Raw genomic sequence first — 21142 nt, forward strand, 5'->3', positions numbered from 1 at the left:
TATCACTTTCCAACACAAAATTTCTACTCCATCCGTTTCAAAATGAGTGTGGCTTTAGCCAATTGCACACAGATTAAGGAATGGAATAAAGTAGTCAAATGTCATAGCAATTTTACCAAATTATCATAATTAACTATTGGTTTGTTTTTCATTAAAGAAAAAATAATACTTTGGAAGTAGTGTAACATAGTATTAATTGAAGGGTACAATTGAAAAGAAAAAGTTATTATCGCATTCGAAACTGAAAGTGACATTCATTTTGAAACATTTTTTTTGCTAAAACGACACTCATTTTGAAACGGATGGAGTATTTTTGTTCCTTTATCCAAGAGCACTCTTTAACTGATGCCCTCTCGGGGCACTAGTTAAGAAAACTAAAAAAAGAAAGTTTTAAAGTGAAAATAACATTTTTTTATGCTTTTGAGAAATTGACAGCGCAAGTTCCAATGTAATGCTTACTACATTTGATACCTTAACCAGTGTCCCGGAGCACCGGTTAACATTTCCCTTAAAATTAAACTCTTTAGCAATTAGATTCACCATCCTTAAAAAAACAGAAGTAATTAGATTCAATAGAATATTAATTTTAAAAATTGCACATAATTTTTTTGAGAACCATGCGGGTTTTAGTATAACCTTGCCTCAATGTGTTACTCCCTCTGGTCACATTTATATATAACTTTTGCTTTTTCAGATTCATTAATTAACTCATGTATCAAGACTATATATAATCCAGATACATCAGTTATTTAATGAATCTAAAAAGTGGAAAATTGCTTATAAATGTGACTGGAGGGAGTATTACATTGGAACTTGTGCTGCTAATTTCTCAAAAGCATAAAAAAATGTTATTTTCACTTTAAAACTTTCTTTTTTAAGTTTTCTTAACTAATGTCCCGAGAGGACACCGGTTAATATGACCCTAATTTTAACTGTAATGCGATTCTATTTTTCGGGGAGTAAGACAATATATCACCATAAAATTTGAGTACTATGCAAATTAACATTTAAAACAATTTGGTAACATAAAAGAATATTCCAAGTTTATTTCAACAATCAACATTGTTTGGATACTTTAATCTTATCGAGATTTTTATAAACTAAGAGGGACAAGTTGAAGTGATATTGTGCCAATGTAAGAGATATAAGGATGATTTGGTGGCCGAAACCGTAGAGTCATAAGCAGTGTGATAGGAAAGTCAAGGGTTCAAACTCCATTTTCAACATAATAATAACAATTATTAACATAATATTATCGTTAACCGTTTCTAAAAAAATTTGAAAGTGTAAATCTATATCTATTAGTGTGATTTGAGTGACGATAACTAAGGAGTTCTCATAACCAAGATACTACTTTTGATTTTCATAGTTTACCTCCGTTGAAGGTCATCCTACTTAAGAAGTGTTATTTTGTGAGAGTTCCTTTTGGCTAGACTCAAATCATTGTTGGTAGTTTGGTATTTTATTCCTCAATTGATTAGGAAGAACATTATATTTTGTATTAATTAAAGCATCAAAATAGAATCCATCCGCAAAATATGGGGCATGCATGTCATTGTTCAAAGATTTTTTTGTTTAAAATGAGATTTCAAGGTGAAAACTTTACTCCAAAAGTTACATTAATATTAAATAAATGCATCTTTTTTTTATTTACAGAAGCAATAAATACATCTTCAAATTTACAACTTTTTCTTATATAAGTCAACTTCAAATTTGGCTAATTTGCGCAAATTAAAGACACATAACATTCATAGAGTTGCTTTGTGACTGGACATTGTTTATTCACTAATCCAAAGAAGCCTCCATTAGAAATGCATAATTTAGAGCAGTACTGAACATCACACCAGAGAAATGAATGATTAAATAATGCATGACCAGCTGAGTGGAATGTCAAAAGGAAATATAGTTGCAACCTTGCATGATCAACAACTTCATCAACCAAAATATGAAGTATGTCCCCTTCCTATTTATATCAACATCAGCCTCAAATGCTTCACTATTACTATCATAAAACAACTATTGTTTAACAAAAAAATTGAGATATGACCTTCAACTCATGTGAACATTAACAAATGCTCAGAGGAACCTTTAGAGGCCAAACCATTAAGAGACAGATACCGGCAATAGTTCTTTAGCTATACTAATGAATTCTGTCATGGAGCAATTTGTTTTAATTGCATTTGCGGTTATGTGAGACCTGCTCGCAGCATAACCCTTCTGCAATAAACAAAGTACAAGGTAAGTGAATGGTTGGTTTCCAAAGCTTCATCTAGAGTCAACATGATTACATGAACAATCTATGACTAAATATCTCATCAAACTAAACATGGTAAACAAATCGGCAATAATGATGACATGATATAGAACAAAAGGCAGCTCCCTTCATTTTTATACATACATAATGTGAATAAGTGTATTTTATACCATAATTGCTTTCATGTCATAGTTCTATTTTTTTGAGCAGCAAAGAAGGTTTATGTCATGAAAGCAATTATGGTAATAGAATTATGCAGCCTAATCATATCTAAATGCAATTATCAACATAATGCAGCCTATTCTTTAGTAGTTTCTCCGAACTGCCAGTTTTCATGATGCATATGAGCTGCATCCTTTTACTCTCTTATCTATATCTAAATGCAATTACCGATGATCCTTTAACACAATTTTAAAATAGAATGAAGTTAGATTTGTTCTCATGAAACACATACTCAATGAAGCACACCATTATGACTTTGATTCTTTTACCAAATTAAAGAACTTTTAGAGTACCTCGTGCAGGGCGCTCATCAAGGCCCTAAGAGGTGGAGTATTGATTTTTGCACGGCTTGCCATCTGGAAAAGTACAAATAAAACTACCATAACTCAATATTCTCACCAAAGTAGCTAACAGTATTTACAGTACAACAAAGATATAAGAATCACCTCATCCAACTTGATATACCCAAATGGCAACCTGGGGTCACTTTCATCCACCATCTGTTTTATAAGCTTTTCAAGACTGTCTTTACCATCACAACCAATCCATCCCCACTGCTTGGCCAGATCTAACATATCCGTAAGATATGCAGCATCATGAAGAGGCCCTGTCCAAAGAGGTCCTGATACCTTAAGCGAGTCTGAAACCTGGAAAATGAAAAGAAATAGAGTATTTTATACAATCATAGGAAGTAACAATATTTCCGTAATTTGAACTCTGGAAAAATAAATCGCACAAATAGATCTTACAAGCTTTGATAGTATGAAAAATAAATCGCACAAATAGATCTTACAAGCTTCATTAAAACAACTGACAGAAATAGCAAAAAATAAAGTATGAAAAATATGAATCCAAAAGGGTGATTCGTTAACTTAAAATTACCAAGTAAAAGCAGATTCAGTAGGGAAAAACAATTAACATGCTTGGAAGTTGTAATTAATCATGTTTCATGCAGCAACAGGTTATATAAATAACGTACAATTACCAAGTAAAAGAAAATTCAGTAGGGAAAAGCAATTAACATGCTTGGAAGTTGTAATTAATCATGTTTCATGCAGCAACATGTTATATAAATAACGTACAATTACCAAGTAAAAGCAAATTCAGTAGGGAAAACTAATCATGTTTCATGCAGCAGCATGTTATATAAATAACGTACAATTACCAAGTAAAAGCAAATTCAGTAGGGAAAAGCAATTAACATGCTTGGAAGTTGTAATTAATCATGTTTCATGCAGCAGCATGTTATACAAATAACGTACAATTACCAAGTAAAAGCAAATTCAGTAGGGAAAAGCAATTAACATGCTTGGAAGTTGTAATTAATCATGTTTCATGCAGCAACAGTTTAAATAGGAATTTAGGATTAAGAACACACAAGTTATCACATTAATCCGAGAAGTTATTATCTAGCAATATTACTTACCAACACTAGTTACAACTTACAAAGATAGATTGCCAGTAAATAAACACTAAAAAACCTCGATGAGGTAATCTCAAACAAACCACACCATACCTTTGACACACTGCAGGAGCAACTCATCTGACCAAGTTGGTCCCAAGAAAACTCATGGGAATTTCCACACTGGTCGCATTGGCCAATAAAACCATAATGTCTACAGCAATCACAATGGAAGTAACAAATAAGAGACTAACTACATAACAATCAAATGAAAACAACACAAGGCATGTCACAAACATAAGGATTTATCACCTACTATCATGAAGCTTCCCGCGATTCAATCTGAGCAAGACCCGGAAAACAGGTCCATGAAAAGCATAGTACGAAAACAAGGGAGTTATATGGTACCCCAACAATGCAGCCTCCCTGACAACCCCGCCTATAAGCATTCGCAAACCAATCTCGTTTGAATATGTCATAGGGCGCACATAAGCTCCATAAGCAGCTAAAGAACTAAACAAGAAAAAGTCAAAGTTACAAACCACCAACCAAAGGTCCTAAATCCATTACAGTATACAACACAAGATACATATATGCAATCACCTATTAAACTACACAAATCAAACAGCACACCAATAAAAAAAATATAGTCACAGTACACCACAAGGGTTTTAAAATACGGTCTTACATATCAACATCAACATTTTTTATACAATAGCCACATCTGCAGCATTTGTTTCACTGCAATATTCCATGCCAGCAATTAAAATACTCCATCACAATTCTCATAATCAGACCAAACAAATTACACTACACAAATCTAACAACACGAAACATCAAACTCATTTTAAAACAAGGTTGCAACTTGCAACCAGACAACAACATCAGGGTTTCATATGCTAATGTGACCACAACACAATTGAAGTCATATCCATAACATTTAGCCCCAGTTTGGATAAACAACTTATTTGCAGCTTAGAGCACAAGCGCTTATCATGATAAGAGCTTATGTATAAACTTACATAAGCTATTTTTATATCAAAAGATGAAATAAAGTTAAATTATTTTAGTGTAAACTATAATCTGATTTCATAATCTATCTTGGAGAGCTTATGAAAATGAGTCAAAACAACTTATGAACATTTCAAAAGCTGTTTTCATAAGTTCTCCAAAACAGTCTCACAAAACATATGGTGATAGATAAATTCAAATAAGTCAATCTAAACATGCCCTTGGTATGATGACTGTGAGCACTACAGTAATTTACATCACAAAACAAAACATAATAATCAAAACACTGAGAAAGAACAGCATTCTTACTGATGAGGCCTGTGTCCACCAGAAGAGAAACCATCAGTTGAAGTGACATAAAGCAGACCACCAAATTTCAAAGTAATGATAGCAGACCTCAAAAACGAAGAATCACTTCCAAAAGAGTCAACATCAATGAAATCAAACAAACTCTTCTGCATGTAATAATCAGTCATAACTCTATTAGCTTCTAAATGAGTAACCACCCATCTTTCCTCTTCTTTCGCCGAAACCCGACTCAAATTCTCCTCAATTATCCTTCCATAGCTCTCATTTCCATCATTAGCTACAACAAAATCAGCTTCAGCTTCCTTCAAATACCGCGCCAACCGTATCCCGCAACCACAAAGTGCATCAAGAACACGCAAGCTTCCATTAGCCTTCTTCTGCAAGGAAGCTGCAAGAACTCCGAGGTCACGTCCGGTGGCGCTTTCTTGACGGTAAAATGCACCGCCGGTGTTGAATTCCAAACCACGTTCCGTTTGAGAAACGTTTCCAGGAACAAAATTACAACATTGACACCGAGAATGCTTCTGCGGAGAATGAGGAGAAAAAGTGAAAGACGAAGACAAAGACAACAACATCGGAAAGCGAAGACCGAAAAGAAGTAACTGAATTTTTGTCTTGTCTTTTTTTTCCCCTTAGACTGATGAAGAAAGAAAAAGAAAACGCTATGAACCGTTACACGTGTTTTGTGAGTTAATTAAAATGAGGGATATTTTTACGGATTTAAGGATTAAAGATGAGTTTTTTGAAATGAAATTTGAAAAATTGAAGTGGGTTTTTATTTTTATTAATTTTTTTCTTCGTTCTTATCTTGTTTTTTGGATTTTCCTTTTATGGGATTATATAAGGTAGTGAACTGTGTTGATTGTGTGACTAATGAGAATTAGCAGCAGCAGCAGCAGCAGCTAGAAACCTTGTTGCAATGTGGGGCCCACTTTGAAGTTGGAGAGTTTCTCTCTGCTTAGGAAGTTTTGATCTCTTCTTCTTTCTCATTCTCTCATTTGCTGTTGTTAATCACTTGTTTTAGGCTAAGTGCTTCTGAGCTAGTTGACTGAAACCTTTTTTTGGTTTTTGAGGTAAATTCACTCTTTTTTTTAATGATTCTATGAACTTGTGTTGATCAGAGGCTAAATTCTTATGATTGGACTTGATGGATTTCATTTTTGACCTAAAAGTTTGTTTTTTATTTTATTAAAAAATAATTAAAAAATTTGTTGATTGTTGTTCAATGTAGCTTGTTATGTCATTCTCATTGTTTGAATGACCGTAAAAAAAATTGATTTTTTGCTTGAAAAAACTAATTTTTGTTTATTTGGTTTGGAGCTAGGATTTCTGGTGTTATTCTCTTTTATGTCATGTTTGTGATATATGCTGTAACATCTGAAATTGAAACTTGTTAAAATTGATTTTGCAACTTTGTTCCTGTGCCTATACTTGCTTTGTAGTTGGATCTATTCACTTAGTGATAATTGACTAGTTTATGTTACAAGCCTTGTTAAATTCAATTTAGGGTTTATGAACTGAAGTTACTGCCAAAGAAAACACCAAGGGCAGTTGCCTTTGTTCTACCAACACTTCAGATCGAATTTGTGTCCGGGGTCCTACATCTGTCGGTTCAGTGTCAAATGGTTACGTTAAATTACTTACATTTTCCTTCCCATGTCTACGTGTTAGTGTCGATGTCATTGTTTGGTATCCATTTCCGTGTTAGTGCTTCATTACTCTTCAACATTTTGTAGCTAGCACACTCACTGTTGTATTTGTAGTGTTATTTAATCTCGGGTTTATTATTTTGGTTTTGTTTGCAGGATATCTGAGTTTTGAGATTGGCAACAATGAGTACTATACAACTAAATGTGTTACCGTTCTCCTTGTTTAACCAAAAACTGATCTCAATGGATGAAGAGCTTTGGTTTATGGCTGAAGAGAGGGTCCAGGAAGTACTATATACAATTCAACCTAATGTTGTTTCTGAGGTGAACCGAAAGCGGATTATTGATTTTGTTCAGAGGCTGATTGGAGGTTACTATGGGGGAGAGGTTTGAATATTTTGATTCAGTGTTCATACTTTTAACCTTCGATTGTTGTAGGAGTGGGTTATGTATTTGGTATTCTCTTCTTTTAATCAAAGTTGCTTTCTTTCCTATGGATTTGGTTGGGTGTTTTTTGATGTTTTTTACTTTGATTGCAATTTAAAATTGATCGGTTGAAATTCCTTTTCCCTTTTTGCTGTATATGTTTCCTTCCTTTACACCATGCACTTCCTCATACCTTGACCAGAAAACAAAACCTTTTTCCAACTCAAATAATATGATAATGCACAGTATCGGAAGCATGCCAGCAAATATTGTCCCATGTCAGCCTAAACTTTGTAGCTGAATTTCAAAAGATGTCAAACCTAAAGCCCCCAACCACCTCCCTCCCCATACCTTGTAAAGGCGCAAATCTTAATAATGTTTACATGTTTTTTTTGGCTCTCAGCACATATGGTTTTTAATTCTGTCTACTGATTATCAAGTTTGAAATGCCTGAATTGAATAATATTGAGATGAGTTTCACAATTATTTGTTTACTCTGGTGAGCATTTGTTGATTTGAAGAATTTGACACTATTTTGAAAAAAAAAATACTTGCCTCAATTTCAAATTTATTGATGTTTTGTCTCTTTTAATTTCAAAAGCTTTAAGGTGCCAAAATCAAATTGGTCTCATTATGTGTATACCATTACGGTGGTGTCCGTAAATTAACATTTTATCTTTTATGGGTTAACTGCAGGTATTCGTGTTTGGATCAGTCCCACTAAAAACCTATCTTCCAGATGGAGACATTGACTTGACAGTTCTCAGTCATGAAAGTGTTGAGGATGATTTGGTACAAGCTGTATGCAATCTACTTGAAAGTAGAGAGGACCGTGAGTACCAAGTAAAAGACGTACAACAAATACGTGCGCAGGTTTATAAACAACATCTCTATTTAAGCTGCTATAGTTATTGAATTTTTTTTTTTTTTTTGAAGAAATATAGTTATTGAATTCTGATTTCTTAGAATCTTCATTTATCTAAACTCTGAAATTGCGTTTAAGATTTTTCATTTGCTTTTTTTTGGATTGTAAGTTCTATATCTTGTTTACCTAGCAATCTAGCATCAACGGTGTATTTCTTGTTTTCCTTTATCAGTGCAATCAAAAGAATCTTGAGTATATCCATGCTTCTAAAACATTCGGAATAGTCACTCTAGATCGTGCTACTGTTGAGTTTAATAGGAAAATTAGTAGAAATAATTAAAAGAAATGACAAGTATATGAAAGTTACATCCATTGGATAAGAGAGGTTCCATCCTTAGTGCTTCCGGACTGTGATTAGGTTGTGCCGTGTTTTTTGGGGGACTGGCTGGTGCTGCGGGTATGCCGTTATGTATGACAGTGAGCTGCTGCCAGTTTTTGGCTTGTGGTAGCAGCTGTATGACAGTGAGCTGCTGCCAGATTTTTGGCCTGTGGTAGCGGCTGTTGTTTTTTCCTTTCCTTGTAGGGTAGCTATGGGTTCTATCGGTTGTAAGTGTACCGCTTATCTATGGCTTTTGTGTACTTGTCTCTTCTCTCGCAAAATTTTTAGTGCGTCTTGCACGGATTCGTCGTTAATAATATTTGTTGTTTCAAAAAAAAAATATCAGTAGTCCATTTTCTAACTACTAATGTTAATGTTTGTGTGTTATTAAAGAATAAAGATCAAAGTTGTTATTGTTGTTGTTATTAATGCTACTGTTTGCTATTATTAGTAGCAGTATTCAATTAGGGTGTGATTTAAATGAGGGATTGGACCGATTAATTACTAAACTATCTCGAGCCACCTAGTTTCATTTATTATTGGAAAATTGAGATTTGCAACTACTACTTCAACCATATTAGGTTTCTATTTCTTTTGGGACTGCATACTAGGTTCAATCGAGCTGAGGCCTTAATTTTTTTCCCATTTGAGTTTCTGCTATCTAGCCAAGCAGTTCAATCTTGTTGGGGTAAATATGATTTTAAACTACGAACAATTATTAAACTGTTTCAATTGACTTCATGTACAAATGGATGCTGCCAATGGAGTTTGGTTATGTGTTGTAAACGAATAGGAACTTACCCTTACCCTCTAGATTTGATTGACTTAAGATGCATTGTCAAATGAGGAACATGACAGCAACAGTTTAGCTTCCCTACAAGGGAATAGGGAAAAAATTTAAAATTTAAGAGAGTCTTGGCCTGTTAGATAAATACCATGATACCCGTGTAGTGCAGCCAATGTTGTTAAATGGTGGCTATAGCGGTGCTATAATGCTACATATATATTATTTTTGGAATGTTACATTTACAGCGTAGTGAAAAAGAAGTGTTTCCACTGCCATTATCGCTTTACTTTTTATATTTACTCTTTTTCCTTTTCTTGGTTTTCCTGATTGGAAAATTGTGTTTAATGTTTTCAGTATAATTATATCTCTCGACTTTATAAGACTTCCTTTTTTATGTTTGGCAATTGGACTGCAGGTAAGGGTTGTCAAATGCACAGTGAAAAATATTGCAGTTGACATCTCCTTTAATCAGATGGCTGGACTCTGTGCGCTGCGCTTTCTGGAGCAGGTCAATATTATTTTTGCTAATTAATTTTACAACTAGTTTATGTTCTCTGAGATCAAGATCAATATACCATGTGCTTAAAATCTATAGCTTAAATATCCCTTGTGTTACTGTTAGTTTGTACAGTTTATATAAAGTTGGCACTTGATTGCTGAGTAGAACTAATATGTGGTTAGTTGGTCTGAGTAGTAAATATATGAAATTATATTATATGCTGTGTTAGGATTCCCATTAAATTTTTATATACATTTTCCTCCATTTAGATTTTTTGACTCATTTTCCTGTGATGTTTTTTATATTTGATTATTTGATTTTGCTTCCCCTTACATTCCTACAGTTTCTACTACTTGAATTTCTTGTTGTCATTTTTGACTCATTTTCTGTAATATTCACATAGAGAATACCGCCTATTAAATTGTGTGCCTCTATTCAGTCAGATCGATTTGCAATGGTCTCAACTCATCAGAGTTAATTGTTTATTTAGCCTCTTTATGCTCTCTTTTTCCATTGAATTTAAAAAAAATGTCCTGCTCATATTCAGGCTTTGCTAATTTTTTTTTTCATTTAAAAATAAATTCTCAGGTTGACCAACTTGTCGGTAAAAACCATGTCTTCAAACGCAGTATAATCTTAGTGAAAGCCTGGTGCTATTATGAGAGCCGAATTCTTGGTGCACACCATGGCCTGCTCTCAACATACGCAGTTGAAATATTGGTATTATATATTATCAACTGTTTTCATTCATCAGTGCGCGGTCCTCTAGAGGTGAGTTATGTCTTCCGTTAATATTCTTTGAACCCTTCAGCATTTGTATTTTTTTTTTTTTGGTGGTCAGCAGCATTTGTATTTACATCTACATAAAGAAATAAACCACTGAACTACTGCTGCTAGCAGGTGCTGTACAGATTTTTGGATTACTACAGCAAATTTGACTGGAAGAAGAATTATGTCACCATATATGGTCCACAAGCCTTATCCTCCCTACCAGAAATTGTTGGTAAGTGTTATTGGGGCTGCACAAGTCATTGGATGCATTAATGATTTAATTAGATTGTTTAATCAGATTGTTTATGATCTTTGGTCCTTGATACCAACTTGCTTGTCGCAGAGAAACCAGAATGTGATGGAGGTGAGTTCTTGCTCAGTAAAGAGCTTCTAAAAAATTACAGGGATATGTGCTTTGTTCCAAAGGCATCCGAGACTTCGCCCCGTGAATTTTCCATCAAGTTCATTAACATCTTGGATCCTCTAAAAAATGACAACAACCTAGGCCGCAGTGTCAACATAGGTAATTTTGCACATTAAATCATCAATTGATTACGGTGAATATTTTTATCTGTATTTTAATTGCTTAATAAGCCAACTTCATACCTTACTTTGAAAACATCTTTAATTGCTAGTGACAAATATCATTCGCTACAAACATATATATATATTTGGTAACCATGTCATTGGTGCGAAGTATCCACCGACTTTGCCGATGACAAAACTCCGTTAGGAAACCTGGCTGACCACCTTTAGTGAGGTCTCTCCTCCTAATCACGTTTTTTCCTTCCACATGGTTTGAATCCGAGACCTTGCTTAGGGGATTCAGGTCCAATTCAACTCGGACCAAACAGACATTTTATATTTGATACGTGCTCCTCTGATGACTTCAATTTTTTATGTATGATACTGAAAAATCAGAGATTAATGTTGTATAACAACTTGAAGTTCGTAATGGTTACTTTTTTCAAAAGGAATACTTCACTAACATTTACATACACTTGTCAACCTTTTACCTTCTTCCTGCAGGCAATTTACATCGAATTACATTCGCTCTTAAGTTTGGTGCTAAACAGCTTAAGAAGATCCTTAAGCTTCCAGGACAAAGAATGGGTGGAGCACTTGAGGTGTTTTTCATGAACACCTTGAATAGAAATGGGAAAGGACAAAGGCCAGATATTGATTTTCCTATTCCTGCATTTGGTACTGGAAAATTCGAAGAGCCTGTCCTCGTTGGAGACTGTGACAGTTACTATGGTGGCTTAAAATTCGTACAGTCGTATCGTAACTATGCCATGCCGCTCGTTGCACAGCCCATTCCCCCATCACCACAATTTGATGTTGATATGCTTGCACCACAATTTGATGCTGATATGCTTGCACCACAACAAAACTGGTATATGTATTATCATAGAGGTGCTGATTATTATGTGCCGAGTCAGACATTCTTTCATCCAAATGTTCCTCCACAACCAACTTATGGCCTTGACGAAATAAGGAAATCGCGAGGAACAGGCACTTACATACCTGACATGGTAAATTGCTTTTGTTTTCAAACTTTATTTATATTATATTATGATAACTCATTATATCATCCTAAGTTTTTTTGGATGTTTCTGACTCAGACTCTTACTACCAACTGGAACGCCCGTGCAAAAGGGTCCAGGCCAAGAAGATCCAGTCATGCGAATAATAATAATAATGCTTCATCCAAGAGAAAACAAATAGAAGAGGTTCCTCCTGAGACTGACATGAATGATAAGAATTCCAAGTCCTTTGAGCTCTCAAAGGAAGATTTTCCTGTTCTTTCTAGCATTGGCAACAGCAGTTCCTCAGCATGTCATCAATCTGAGCAGGACCAGAATTATTCATCGCCTCAAATATATATCGAGTTTGGAACTTACAGTGCCTCGAAATCCCTGAAAGAACTGAGTTTGGGAACAAAGGATCAGAAAAAGGATTCTGGTGTTTCATCCTCTAAGACTTTGGGAACAAAGGATCGGAAAAAGGATTCCGGTTGTTTATCCTCTAAATGCGCTACTACACCAGTTGTTCCAAGTCGGGCAGTGCAGACAAAGGAGAAATGTATTCGGATGGAGAAGAAGATGGGTTGACAGTATATAACTTATAGGCATTTTGTAAGATATCGTGGATAACATTGAGTGTTGTGCTTTTTACTGCAGGTTCTTCTCTGACTATATGTAGATTTTGGGAGAAACTATAATCAGTTGCTACTGATTGATATAGACTTCGTGGGATTGAGTCTTGGTAAGGATGTTTACAAATTTTGTTCTGCCTTTAGACTTCATACCCCTTGCTCTCCTCTTTCTGTAGGAAGAGTTTATCATTTCTGTTGGAACTAGTATCATATCCTTTTTCTGAAGTCCGGTGATGTTGTTGTACATTGGTTTCTTTTTTAGGTGACTCTTAAGTTTTAGTTTATGTGGTACAATAATGTGGATATTTCACCTTCAGACCTCTATGAATATTTATCTTTGACAAGAAAGGGTGTTTTTATGATACTTTTTGTTCTTTCTTTTCAATGGGAAGTTTTCAATGCTTGAATCTCATGCATTATATACTTCTTCCATTATACACTGCTTGAATCTCATGACTCATACTCATGCATTATACTTCTTCAACAACGTTTTTTATGGATACAATTTTTCAGTAGATTTGTTTGGCATGAGCTCGTTGGTGTCATGCATGATTTTGCCACATAACTTCAACTTTTTTACTTCATTCATTATCTTGAAAGTTTAAAAATTTATCTTTTCAAAACAAAATTTCTCTTTATATTTTTATTTTACCTCCTTAACTTGTGTCCTAATTTTTTTTATCAAGTAACATGCATTCCATGCCATAATATTTCAATTTTTTTTTTATCAAAGACAGTCTCATGCATTCCATACCATAAATCATTCCGGGCAAGTTGCTACTATAAAGGCATATGCACGTAAATAGCTTGTCGTAAGATAACTTCACTCTCATCTTCACATTCGTTTCAAACTCGATAACAAGTTGGGTTTGGTCTAGACTTATCAATCAAACAATTGTCAATCAATGTTCATCTCATTACTGCATTGATGATGGTCGTGTTGTCATTAGTGGATCATATATCAATTGGGAACCCATTTGTGAGAACTTATTGGACAACGTCCAATCCGCATCCTCTATGAAAAGTGAGAATGATTGGAAGTCTCATGTTTTTGAGCACATTGGACGCACGAGTTTTGATGTGTCCGACAATAGAAGACCTCCAATCATCCCTGTGATATATGCATTGATTTATTGTTGTCTGATCGATAAGTCTAGACCAAACTCAACATAATCTATTAAAATTGGCTGCTCTTTTTATCGATCAGATTTTTATCGATCAGATCAACGTCGACAAAGTTGTGCCTTAGGCTTATCGTTTTTTCACGTCATTCCATATTGATGTTGATATGTGACATTACTGCGACAACAAATTATCAATTAAGTGGATGAAGTGAAAAAAAAAGGTTGGAAATATGACAGGAAAGAAGAGAGAGATAGAATGTGAATATGATGATGAAGTTGACAAGCTATTTGCGTTCTGTATGCCTTTATAGTAGCAAGCTTGTACCTAAAATAAAATATTAAAGAATTATAGAATGTAATGACATGGTTTGGATATAAAAAATAAAATATTTGGCAAAACTATAGTTTTAAATACGTCTTTTATCTTTTTTAGATAAAAAAAATGTCTTTTATTTTTCTAAACAACAAAGGTCTAACCTTTGGCGATTTTCTCTTCAAAATTGAGAAGAAGAAAAAATGGTTTGATTTTGACCCTTTTTTTTAGAAATGCAATTTGCCATTATCTCTGTACTTTGTAACTATGATTCAATTTTCGTCCCAATAAAATGTAAATAAAAACTAGATTATTTGAAAGAAAACAAATTAAACCAAAATTATGTCATTCATTTCATTGAATACAAGCTAAAATGGTAACAATGTTTCAAAAGAATGCCAAAACGAAACCAAAATTTCAAAGTTGTTGTCATTTATGGTGTTTCATTCGCAAAATAATAAGCACCGAACAAAACAATACGGAACAAGAAAAAACAAAACAAAATTTTACAGGATTAGACATAATTGTACTTGGAGATAAAAAAAATATTCTAGAAAATAAAAATGGTATTTTAGTATTTCTAATTAGTGTATACCGTAGACAAAACGTTGTCTCATGATTTGGTGAAGCACACAAATTCTTGGTTTTGTCTAGCCCTATACTACCCGTTTTTCCAATCTCGTCGTCAGTTTTTAAAAGGTTTAATTGCACTTTTCCCCCTATCTTTTGCGAATTGTGCGATTTTGCACCCCCCTCTTTTTTTTGAGCGATTTTGCACCCCATCTTTCTGCCTCCTTTCTGGTTAAATGGACTTTCTTGTGTTTAATTGCACATTTGCCCCCTATCTTTATGTCGGTTGTGCGATTTTGCACCCCCTCTTCTTTTTTTTGAGCGATTTTGTACCCCATCTTTTGCCCCATTTCCCCTTTTTTAATGATGATTTTGAACAAAACACAAATGGCAAAAGATGGGGTGCAAAATCGCTCAAAAAAAAGAGGGGGTGCAAAATCGCACAATTACCAAATGATAGGGGGAAAAGTGCAATTAAGCCTACTAATCAAACAAGGTACAATCCTCTATTTTTTTAGCAAATCAAACGCACACTAACAAAATAAATTGCAAAGGCTGTCGTTTAAAAACATAATAGACATTTTTTTATCTAAAAAAACAAACGGTCAACAAATTCAATCTCTCCTAATAGGTAAACTTGTAAAACAGCACGAAATATCGATAAATTTAGGCATAATTGCACTTTTGGCCCCCTATCTTTCCAAAACTTGCGGTTACAGCCCCCTAACTAATTTAAATACAAAACAGCCCCCTAAGTATTGAATCTTTGGCAGTTTTAGCCCTCCAAGGCCCAAAAAAAATAAAAAAAAATGACACGTGGCACCTCATTTAGGGTGCCACGTCAGCGTTGGGGGCCAAAACTGCCAAAGATTCAATACTTAGGGGGCTGTTTTGTATTTAAATTAGTTAGGGGGTTGTAACCGCAAGTTTTGGAAAAATAGGGGGCCAAAAGTGCAATTAAGCCATAAATTTAATACCGGAACCAATTTTTTTAATTCTCATGATTTAGTCAATGAGATCATATATATATATGGGGGTGTAGGTAAATGAAAAGTAGTCATAATATTAATAAGAGGAGTACTAATGACATATTCTCTAAACAGTGGTGGTTGCTCTTAGCATAATGTTATCATCCTCTTGTTACATTAAAAAAAAAATTAGACTGAACAATCAAGATTAAAATTTTGGTAAAACAATTACTACAACAAATCTATTTCAATATTACAAGGATATTGCTTGTTATAGCGATAGCTTTTAGCCCAAGAACATCTCGATAGTTGAAAGTGTATCATTAATATGAGTTTTATCATTGCCATCAACATGTGTATTCCAAATAATACAAGATCTAACGAATGTGCTTTCTTCGTGATAAGTTTGTGATTGATTTTTTCGAGACAAATAGCATCACTCATATTACAATACCCTGTTGAAACCCTAATTATTGTTGCTCCAACATACCCTTAAAATGAATAACAAAATTTTAATTCATGCAAACTCGAGAAAACCATTGAAGATAAAAAACAATTATTCATAATTTTGAAATTTTATTGGTTTTTTAGAAATATCTCTCTTATGAAATGGTTAAACCAAGTTACTTGCACAAAAAAATAGGTATATAATACAAATCTTATTTTACACATAAATTAATAAATGAAAATAAGATATTTAATGCATTTTAAAATTGATAAATATTTCTTACAATTAGAACAAAAATTACATTATTCAGAAGAACCTGAATTCGATTCCTGGATGGAACATTTTTTTGTCAGGCCGAACTCCAGATTATTAGGGCCCCTTTCCCCTGAAAGCCGAAAGGTTAACGCAAAAAAAAAAAAAAAAGGTATATATTATTGTATTCCTTATATAAGAATCATAGGGACCTTTTTTAAAAATAAAAAATAAAATAGCTAAACAATATGTGAGCATGAAGGTAGTGAAAACCCACAAACAACCAATAAGAACATCAAGACACCATAAACATGTGCAAAAGACACGAATTGATGATGAATTTTGAATAGTTGGGTTGTAAACACCACTTAAGTCATAAACTAAGATATTTTCCTTTTTTTTTCCTCTGATCTAACACCAAGACAAGATTTAACGACTAGTAACTGATTAACATTACACACTGGCTATAAAAAAAAGGGTTAATTATGTTTCTAGTCCCTATAAAATAGCGACCTTGTAAGTTTAGTCCCTACTTAATTTTAATAGCATTTTTAGTCCCTATAAAAAAAATTTACTTATAATTTTAGTCCCTGCTAAAACAAAGTTTGATTAATTATCCTTAAACTCTTAAATTTTTGAACGATTTTTTTGAGACAAGATTAGAACACTATGAAAGGTTCGTTTACTAAAATTTAGAATTTTCTGACATGAAATGAATTAAATATGAATTTTTTAAAACGACAAAAGTTAAAGATAAAAAGTAATAAAATCTGGATGTAGAAATCAAATTTTGCAATAATTTTTTGCGGACGAACTTTTAGTAATGTTCTAAACATGTCTGAAAAAAATGTTCAAAAATTTAAGAGTTTAAGCATAAATTAAACAAATTTGAATTGAGTAGGGACTAAAACATCCTCCACACAAACGCACAAAAATGAGCACTCGGATAATAAACGTTGAATAGTTTTTTCAAACCACGACCTTCCACATAGAGTTTTGGATTAAAATGTAAAACTCTAGTATGTTTCACACACAGTATTATCTTTCAAAAAAATATTAGTATCTTTATGAGTAATATATTATTCATCAACTTCTATGTAAACAAATTGATCACACAAGCACCACGTACAAGGAGAAATTGGTAAGATATTTTTTTCATCCCTAGATAAGCAAATTGCATCCTATCTATACCCACTTTCGGTGATGTGCGTACGGATAAGTGTAGCTGGAAGTTCAGTGCTCACGATGACTACAACGTTAAGTCGGCTTATCATCGTATTATGGAAATTCTGGTTGCTAATAGGTAGCTTCTAGTTGAAGGGAGTTGAAGGGAATTGTCTCCCAACTAAAGATCGGTTATAAACAAGAGGAGTTCAGTGTCTGGATAGATATGCTCATTGTTACGAAATGACTAGCATGTTTTTTTTTGGGTGTCCTAAAGTAGAAGAAGCCTAGACCGAAGTGGGTTTGTGGTTCGAATCGAATAGCAGATGGTTTTGTGGCTGTGATGTGTGTTTTTAGATCCTTGATTCTTTATCGCAACATAATCTATGTTTGTGGGGTATCTAGAAGTGCAACAATGATAAGTTGTAGAATGACGTCGAAACACGACCTTGTGTGGTCGTTCTTTTAGCGCATAACACGTTATTGAGATGGTAGTAGATTCGGCAACGACGTATATAGAAAACTCAGCACCAATTTGGTTTTTGGTGTCATTCTAAAAGCTTCTAGAGTCTCTCTTTATTTTTTTCTAAACTTTAAAATAAGTTTCATTATGAGACAAACAAATAATGTCGTTCATTTATTAAAAAGGTGTCATTGTTACACGCTAGTCTCCAAATTCACTATCATACTTTGTCTTTGAGAAAAAAAAATTCATGATCATATGTCTTTCTTGTATTGTGACTTGTATTATGAATGAAATTAATTAAGTGTGTTTCTGTAAAAAAAAAAAATGAAGTCTTTCATGAATTATCTCAATCACTATGTTTCAAAAAGACAATCTTCTCTAAGAGAGTGTTAATCTCTGCAATTCTAAGTAAACAAATGTGAATTACGTGGAGTTATTTTTATAGCCTCTTTTTAGCAGAAGATGTTAGTAATTTTTTTAGTTAGGTGTATCAATATTAATTTTATTAAATAGGTTAGATTGTAATTTTCTGAAAATTATAAAAAAGAATTTGGGTTTTACTAAGATGACTTTGAATTTGGTGACTTTGTCTATATTTATCTCGTAACTAATAATTATCTTTCATAAAAAAAATTATTTAAATCATTAATCTTTCATTCTTTCTCATCTAAAATACACAAAAGTTTCCGAAACTCAAAAGTCTAGCAAGTTTTTTTCAAAGAATCCCCGTTCTCTCCCTCAATCGTAACGCAAACAGAGCCACCACTTTTGTTTCATTATCGTTGTCTTTGTTGTAAAATCAAAATGAAAAAAAAAAAAACAACAACAACAACTTGCTTCAATTTTGACTAACACCGATGCCAAGTCAAAGGAGCTTCATCTCATGGCCACTTGTTGAGGGTACATACCCTTAACATGTGTGACATTTTGCCCTTTGTAACATTTCAAGTCTGACATGATGAAAATATAACAGTAAGTTCTTAGTGGAAAATACTTGGGTGACATAATATCACCGTGACATTAAATCTAGGCCACACAAAGGTGTTGTGTTGTGTGGCCCAGATGTGTTGTATGTGTTGTGTGGCCCAGATGTTATGTGGCAATGTGTGTTGTGTGGCCCAGATGTTATGTCTCGGTGACATTATGTCACCCAAGTGCTTCCCGTTCTTAGGTACTCTGAAGTGATAACGGTGTACTTACTTCTTGGTAAAATTCATTCAAAGTATGTTTTTTATTTTAATTTTAAATAAATTAACACAAAAATATCATTTACACTGTGTTTGGAACGCAAGAAATAAGGACGGGAGAGAGATTGAAGAGAGAAAGTGGGAAGAGAGATACAACTTCTCCCGTTTGGAAGATCGAAGAAATAGAGAAGAGATGTCAATTTCATGTGGGTCCCATGCTTTTCTTTTTCTTCGCAGAACTGAAGAGAAAGATGAGAGAAAGCTTTACTTTTCCATTTTTTCCTTTTATGCCCTTCTTTGCTTTGTAAGTAGCTACCGTATTACACTATGAAAAGAAGGGGACAATGGTTAAAATTTGTTCACTGTGACTGTAAGTTGCCATGTATCACAATATCGGTGAGTGAATTGAGGGAGGGTCGGTGATATTCAGTGGGTTGATTTTGTTGTGTTGTTAACTGATATGGAGGTTCTTTTCTTAAAAAAAAAAAAAAAAACTGATATGGAGGTTATCTTAAAAAAAAAAAGAAACTAATATGGAGGTTGAGTAAAAAAAAAAGAAGCTGATATGGATATGGAGGTGGGAAGGTGAGATCAGAATGGATAAAGAGGTGAATTTATCTAATTAATTATTTTAATACTATAAATTAATTTAAATAATTTCATTATAAATGTTAATTGTTGTTAGTTTCAATTTATAATTGTTTTTCGATTCTGTTTTAATTTATAATTGTTAAAATTAATCTTATCATTAAAGTACTTTTTTTTTTTTTGAAATAAGGAAGATATACTAGAACTATGAATTAACTTTTTTTTGTTGGTCCAAAAAATATGAATTAATTTATTTTACTATAAATTAACTTTAATTGAAGGATTTTTTAGTTAAGGGTATTTTGGTACTTTTCAAAATAGTCAACACTTCACTCTTCTCAATTTCTTTTATCTCTCTTTTATACCAAACAACCCACCAAATCTACTCTATTTCTTACCTCTTTCTCTCTTCTTAAACTCTCTCTTACCTATTTCTCTCTTCACAATTTCTCTTCCAAACCAAACACACCCTTAAAAATTTGACGATAGGCATGTACAACCAAATTTGAGGGGTATCACTGTGTTCATCAACTATAAAATAAAAATCAAGAGGAATTAATCGTATTATATACCTTTTTGAAAGGTGAATGCAAACAACATAATACATTATAAAACAAAAAATTACAAAATAATGCATTTATTGTATGGACAAGCTTTTAATGTGTATACTCAAACGACATAATGCTTTAATCATTCAATTAATAAAATAAAAGTACTCCATCCATCCTTTTTTAATTGTCTATTTTTTTAAAAAAAGAAAAAGAATATTTTTATTCATCTATACGTTTTTTATTTCAATGCCATCTACTTCTTTGACGATTATAGATATATCTTGTTAATTGTTTTACACACTTATATTAATGAATAGAGAAAGTAGTAGGAATGACAAAAGGATATACTACAAAGTCAATCGTAAACCAGAACAGGCAGCATATGACTACTATCCATGTTTATAGATATTCATTGGACATCCATATGGATGGGTGACTCAACTGAGCTATAACAATGCACCAAAACTTTATAAGAATAATAGTTTTGCATTACAGTTACAGAGTTTTGCATTGTCATATGACTAAATGCACCAAAACTTTGCAAACCGGATTCACTGTGATCAATTTTTTACACGGTACCAATTTTGATTAAAATTTCCAAAGGCTTGAGAGAGACAGCAAATGATTCGATGAAAAGTATAACATTCAAGCCCTAGTATTTTAGCATTCCTAAAAACCAAATTTAGTTGTTCTATTGTTTTTCCCATTTTCTTGTAAATTTTATTTCTACCCACCGGAGGCAACAACAAATGACTGGTGTTTGCTTACTCAAGTACTAC

At 33.3% G+C, this 21142-nt stretch overlaps 2 protein-coding genes across 3 annotated transcripts; one reads left to right on the plus strand and one right to left on the minus strand.

Annotated features, from left to right (window-relative positions):
- Positions 1-1625: 1625 nt before the first annotated feature.
- On the minus strand, positions 1626-5773 carry LOC146941559 (N2,N2-dimethylguanosine tRNA methyltransferase). The gene is made up of 6 exons (XM_085755374.1): positions 5199-5773; positions 4191-4391; positions 3993-4092; positions 2923-3123; positions 2770-2832; positions 1626-2217 (listed from the first exon to the last, which is right to left on the minus strand). The coding sequence occupies exons 1-6, from the start codon at positions 5771-5773 to the stop codon at positions 2104-2106; spliced, it is 1254 nt and encodes a 417-aa protein (XP_085611500.1). The 3' UTR covers positions 1626-2103.
- LOC146941560 (uncharacterized) lies at positions 5201-13080 on the plus strand. Of its 2 annotated transcripts, XM_085755373.1 has the most exons (10): positions 5201-5796; positions 6223-6271; positions 7004-7234; positions 7970-8146; positions 9720-9812; positions 10392-10574; positions 10704-10806; positions 10918-11097; positions 11604-12109; positions 12200-13080. In XM_085755373.1, the coding sequence occupies exons 3-10, from the start codon at positions 7031-7033 to the stop codon at positions 12686-12688; spliced, it is 1935 nt and encodes a 644-aa protein (XP_085611499.1). In that variant the 5' UTR covers positions 5201-5796; positions 6223-6271; positions 7004-7030; the 3' UTR covers positions 12689-13080. The 2 variants fall into 2 exon arrangements, with proteins under 2 accessions (XP_085611499.1, XP_085611498.1); XM_085755372.1 differs by lacking the exon at positions 6223-6271 and having other exon boundaries at positions 5682-5796.
- The last annotated feature ends 8062 nt before the right edge of the window (positions 13081-21142 follow it).

Source organism: Medicago sativa, chromosome 3 (genome assembly GCF_051527215.1).
Source record: "Medicago sativa cultivar Bolivia chromosome 3, Bolivia_mono, whole genome shotgun sequence".
Taxonomy (NCBI): Eukaryota; Viridiplantae; Streptophyta; class Magnoliopsida; order Fabales; family Fabaceae; genus Medicago; species Medicago sativa.

Excerpts from the sequence above, each read along its gene's own strand:
- LOC146941559 (XM_085755374.1), bottom strand. The coding sequence starts at position 5,773 with ATGTTGTTGTCTTTGTCTTCGTCTTTCACTTTTTCTCCTCATTCTCCG. Across the intron at positions 4,392-5,198 it reads GGTGGACACAGGCCTCATCA|TTCTTTAGCTGCTTATGGAG; the intron begins GTAAGAATGCTG and ends TTTCTTGTTTAG. Across the intron at positions 4,093-4,190 it reads GGGAAGCTTCATGATAGTAG|ACATTATGGTTTTATTGGCC; the intron begins GTGATAAATCCT and ends TGATTGCTGTAG.
- LOC146941560 (XM_085755373.1), top strand. The coding sequence starts at position 7,031 with ATGAGTACTATACAACTAAATGTGTTACCGTTCTCCTTGTTTAACCAA. Across the intron at positions 7,235-7,969 it reads GAGGTTACTATGGGGGAGAG|GTATTCGTGTTTGGATCAGT; the intron begins GTTTGAATATTT and ends GGTTAACTGCAG. Across the intron at positions 11,098-11,603 it reads AGGCCGCAGTGTCAACATAG|GCAATTTACATCGAATTACA; the intron begins GTAATTTTGCAC and ends TTCTTCCTGCAG.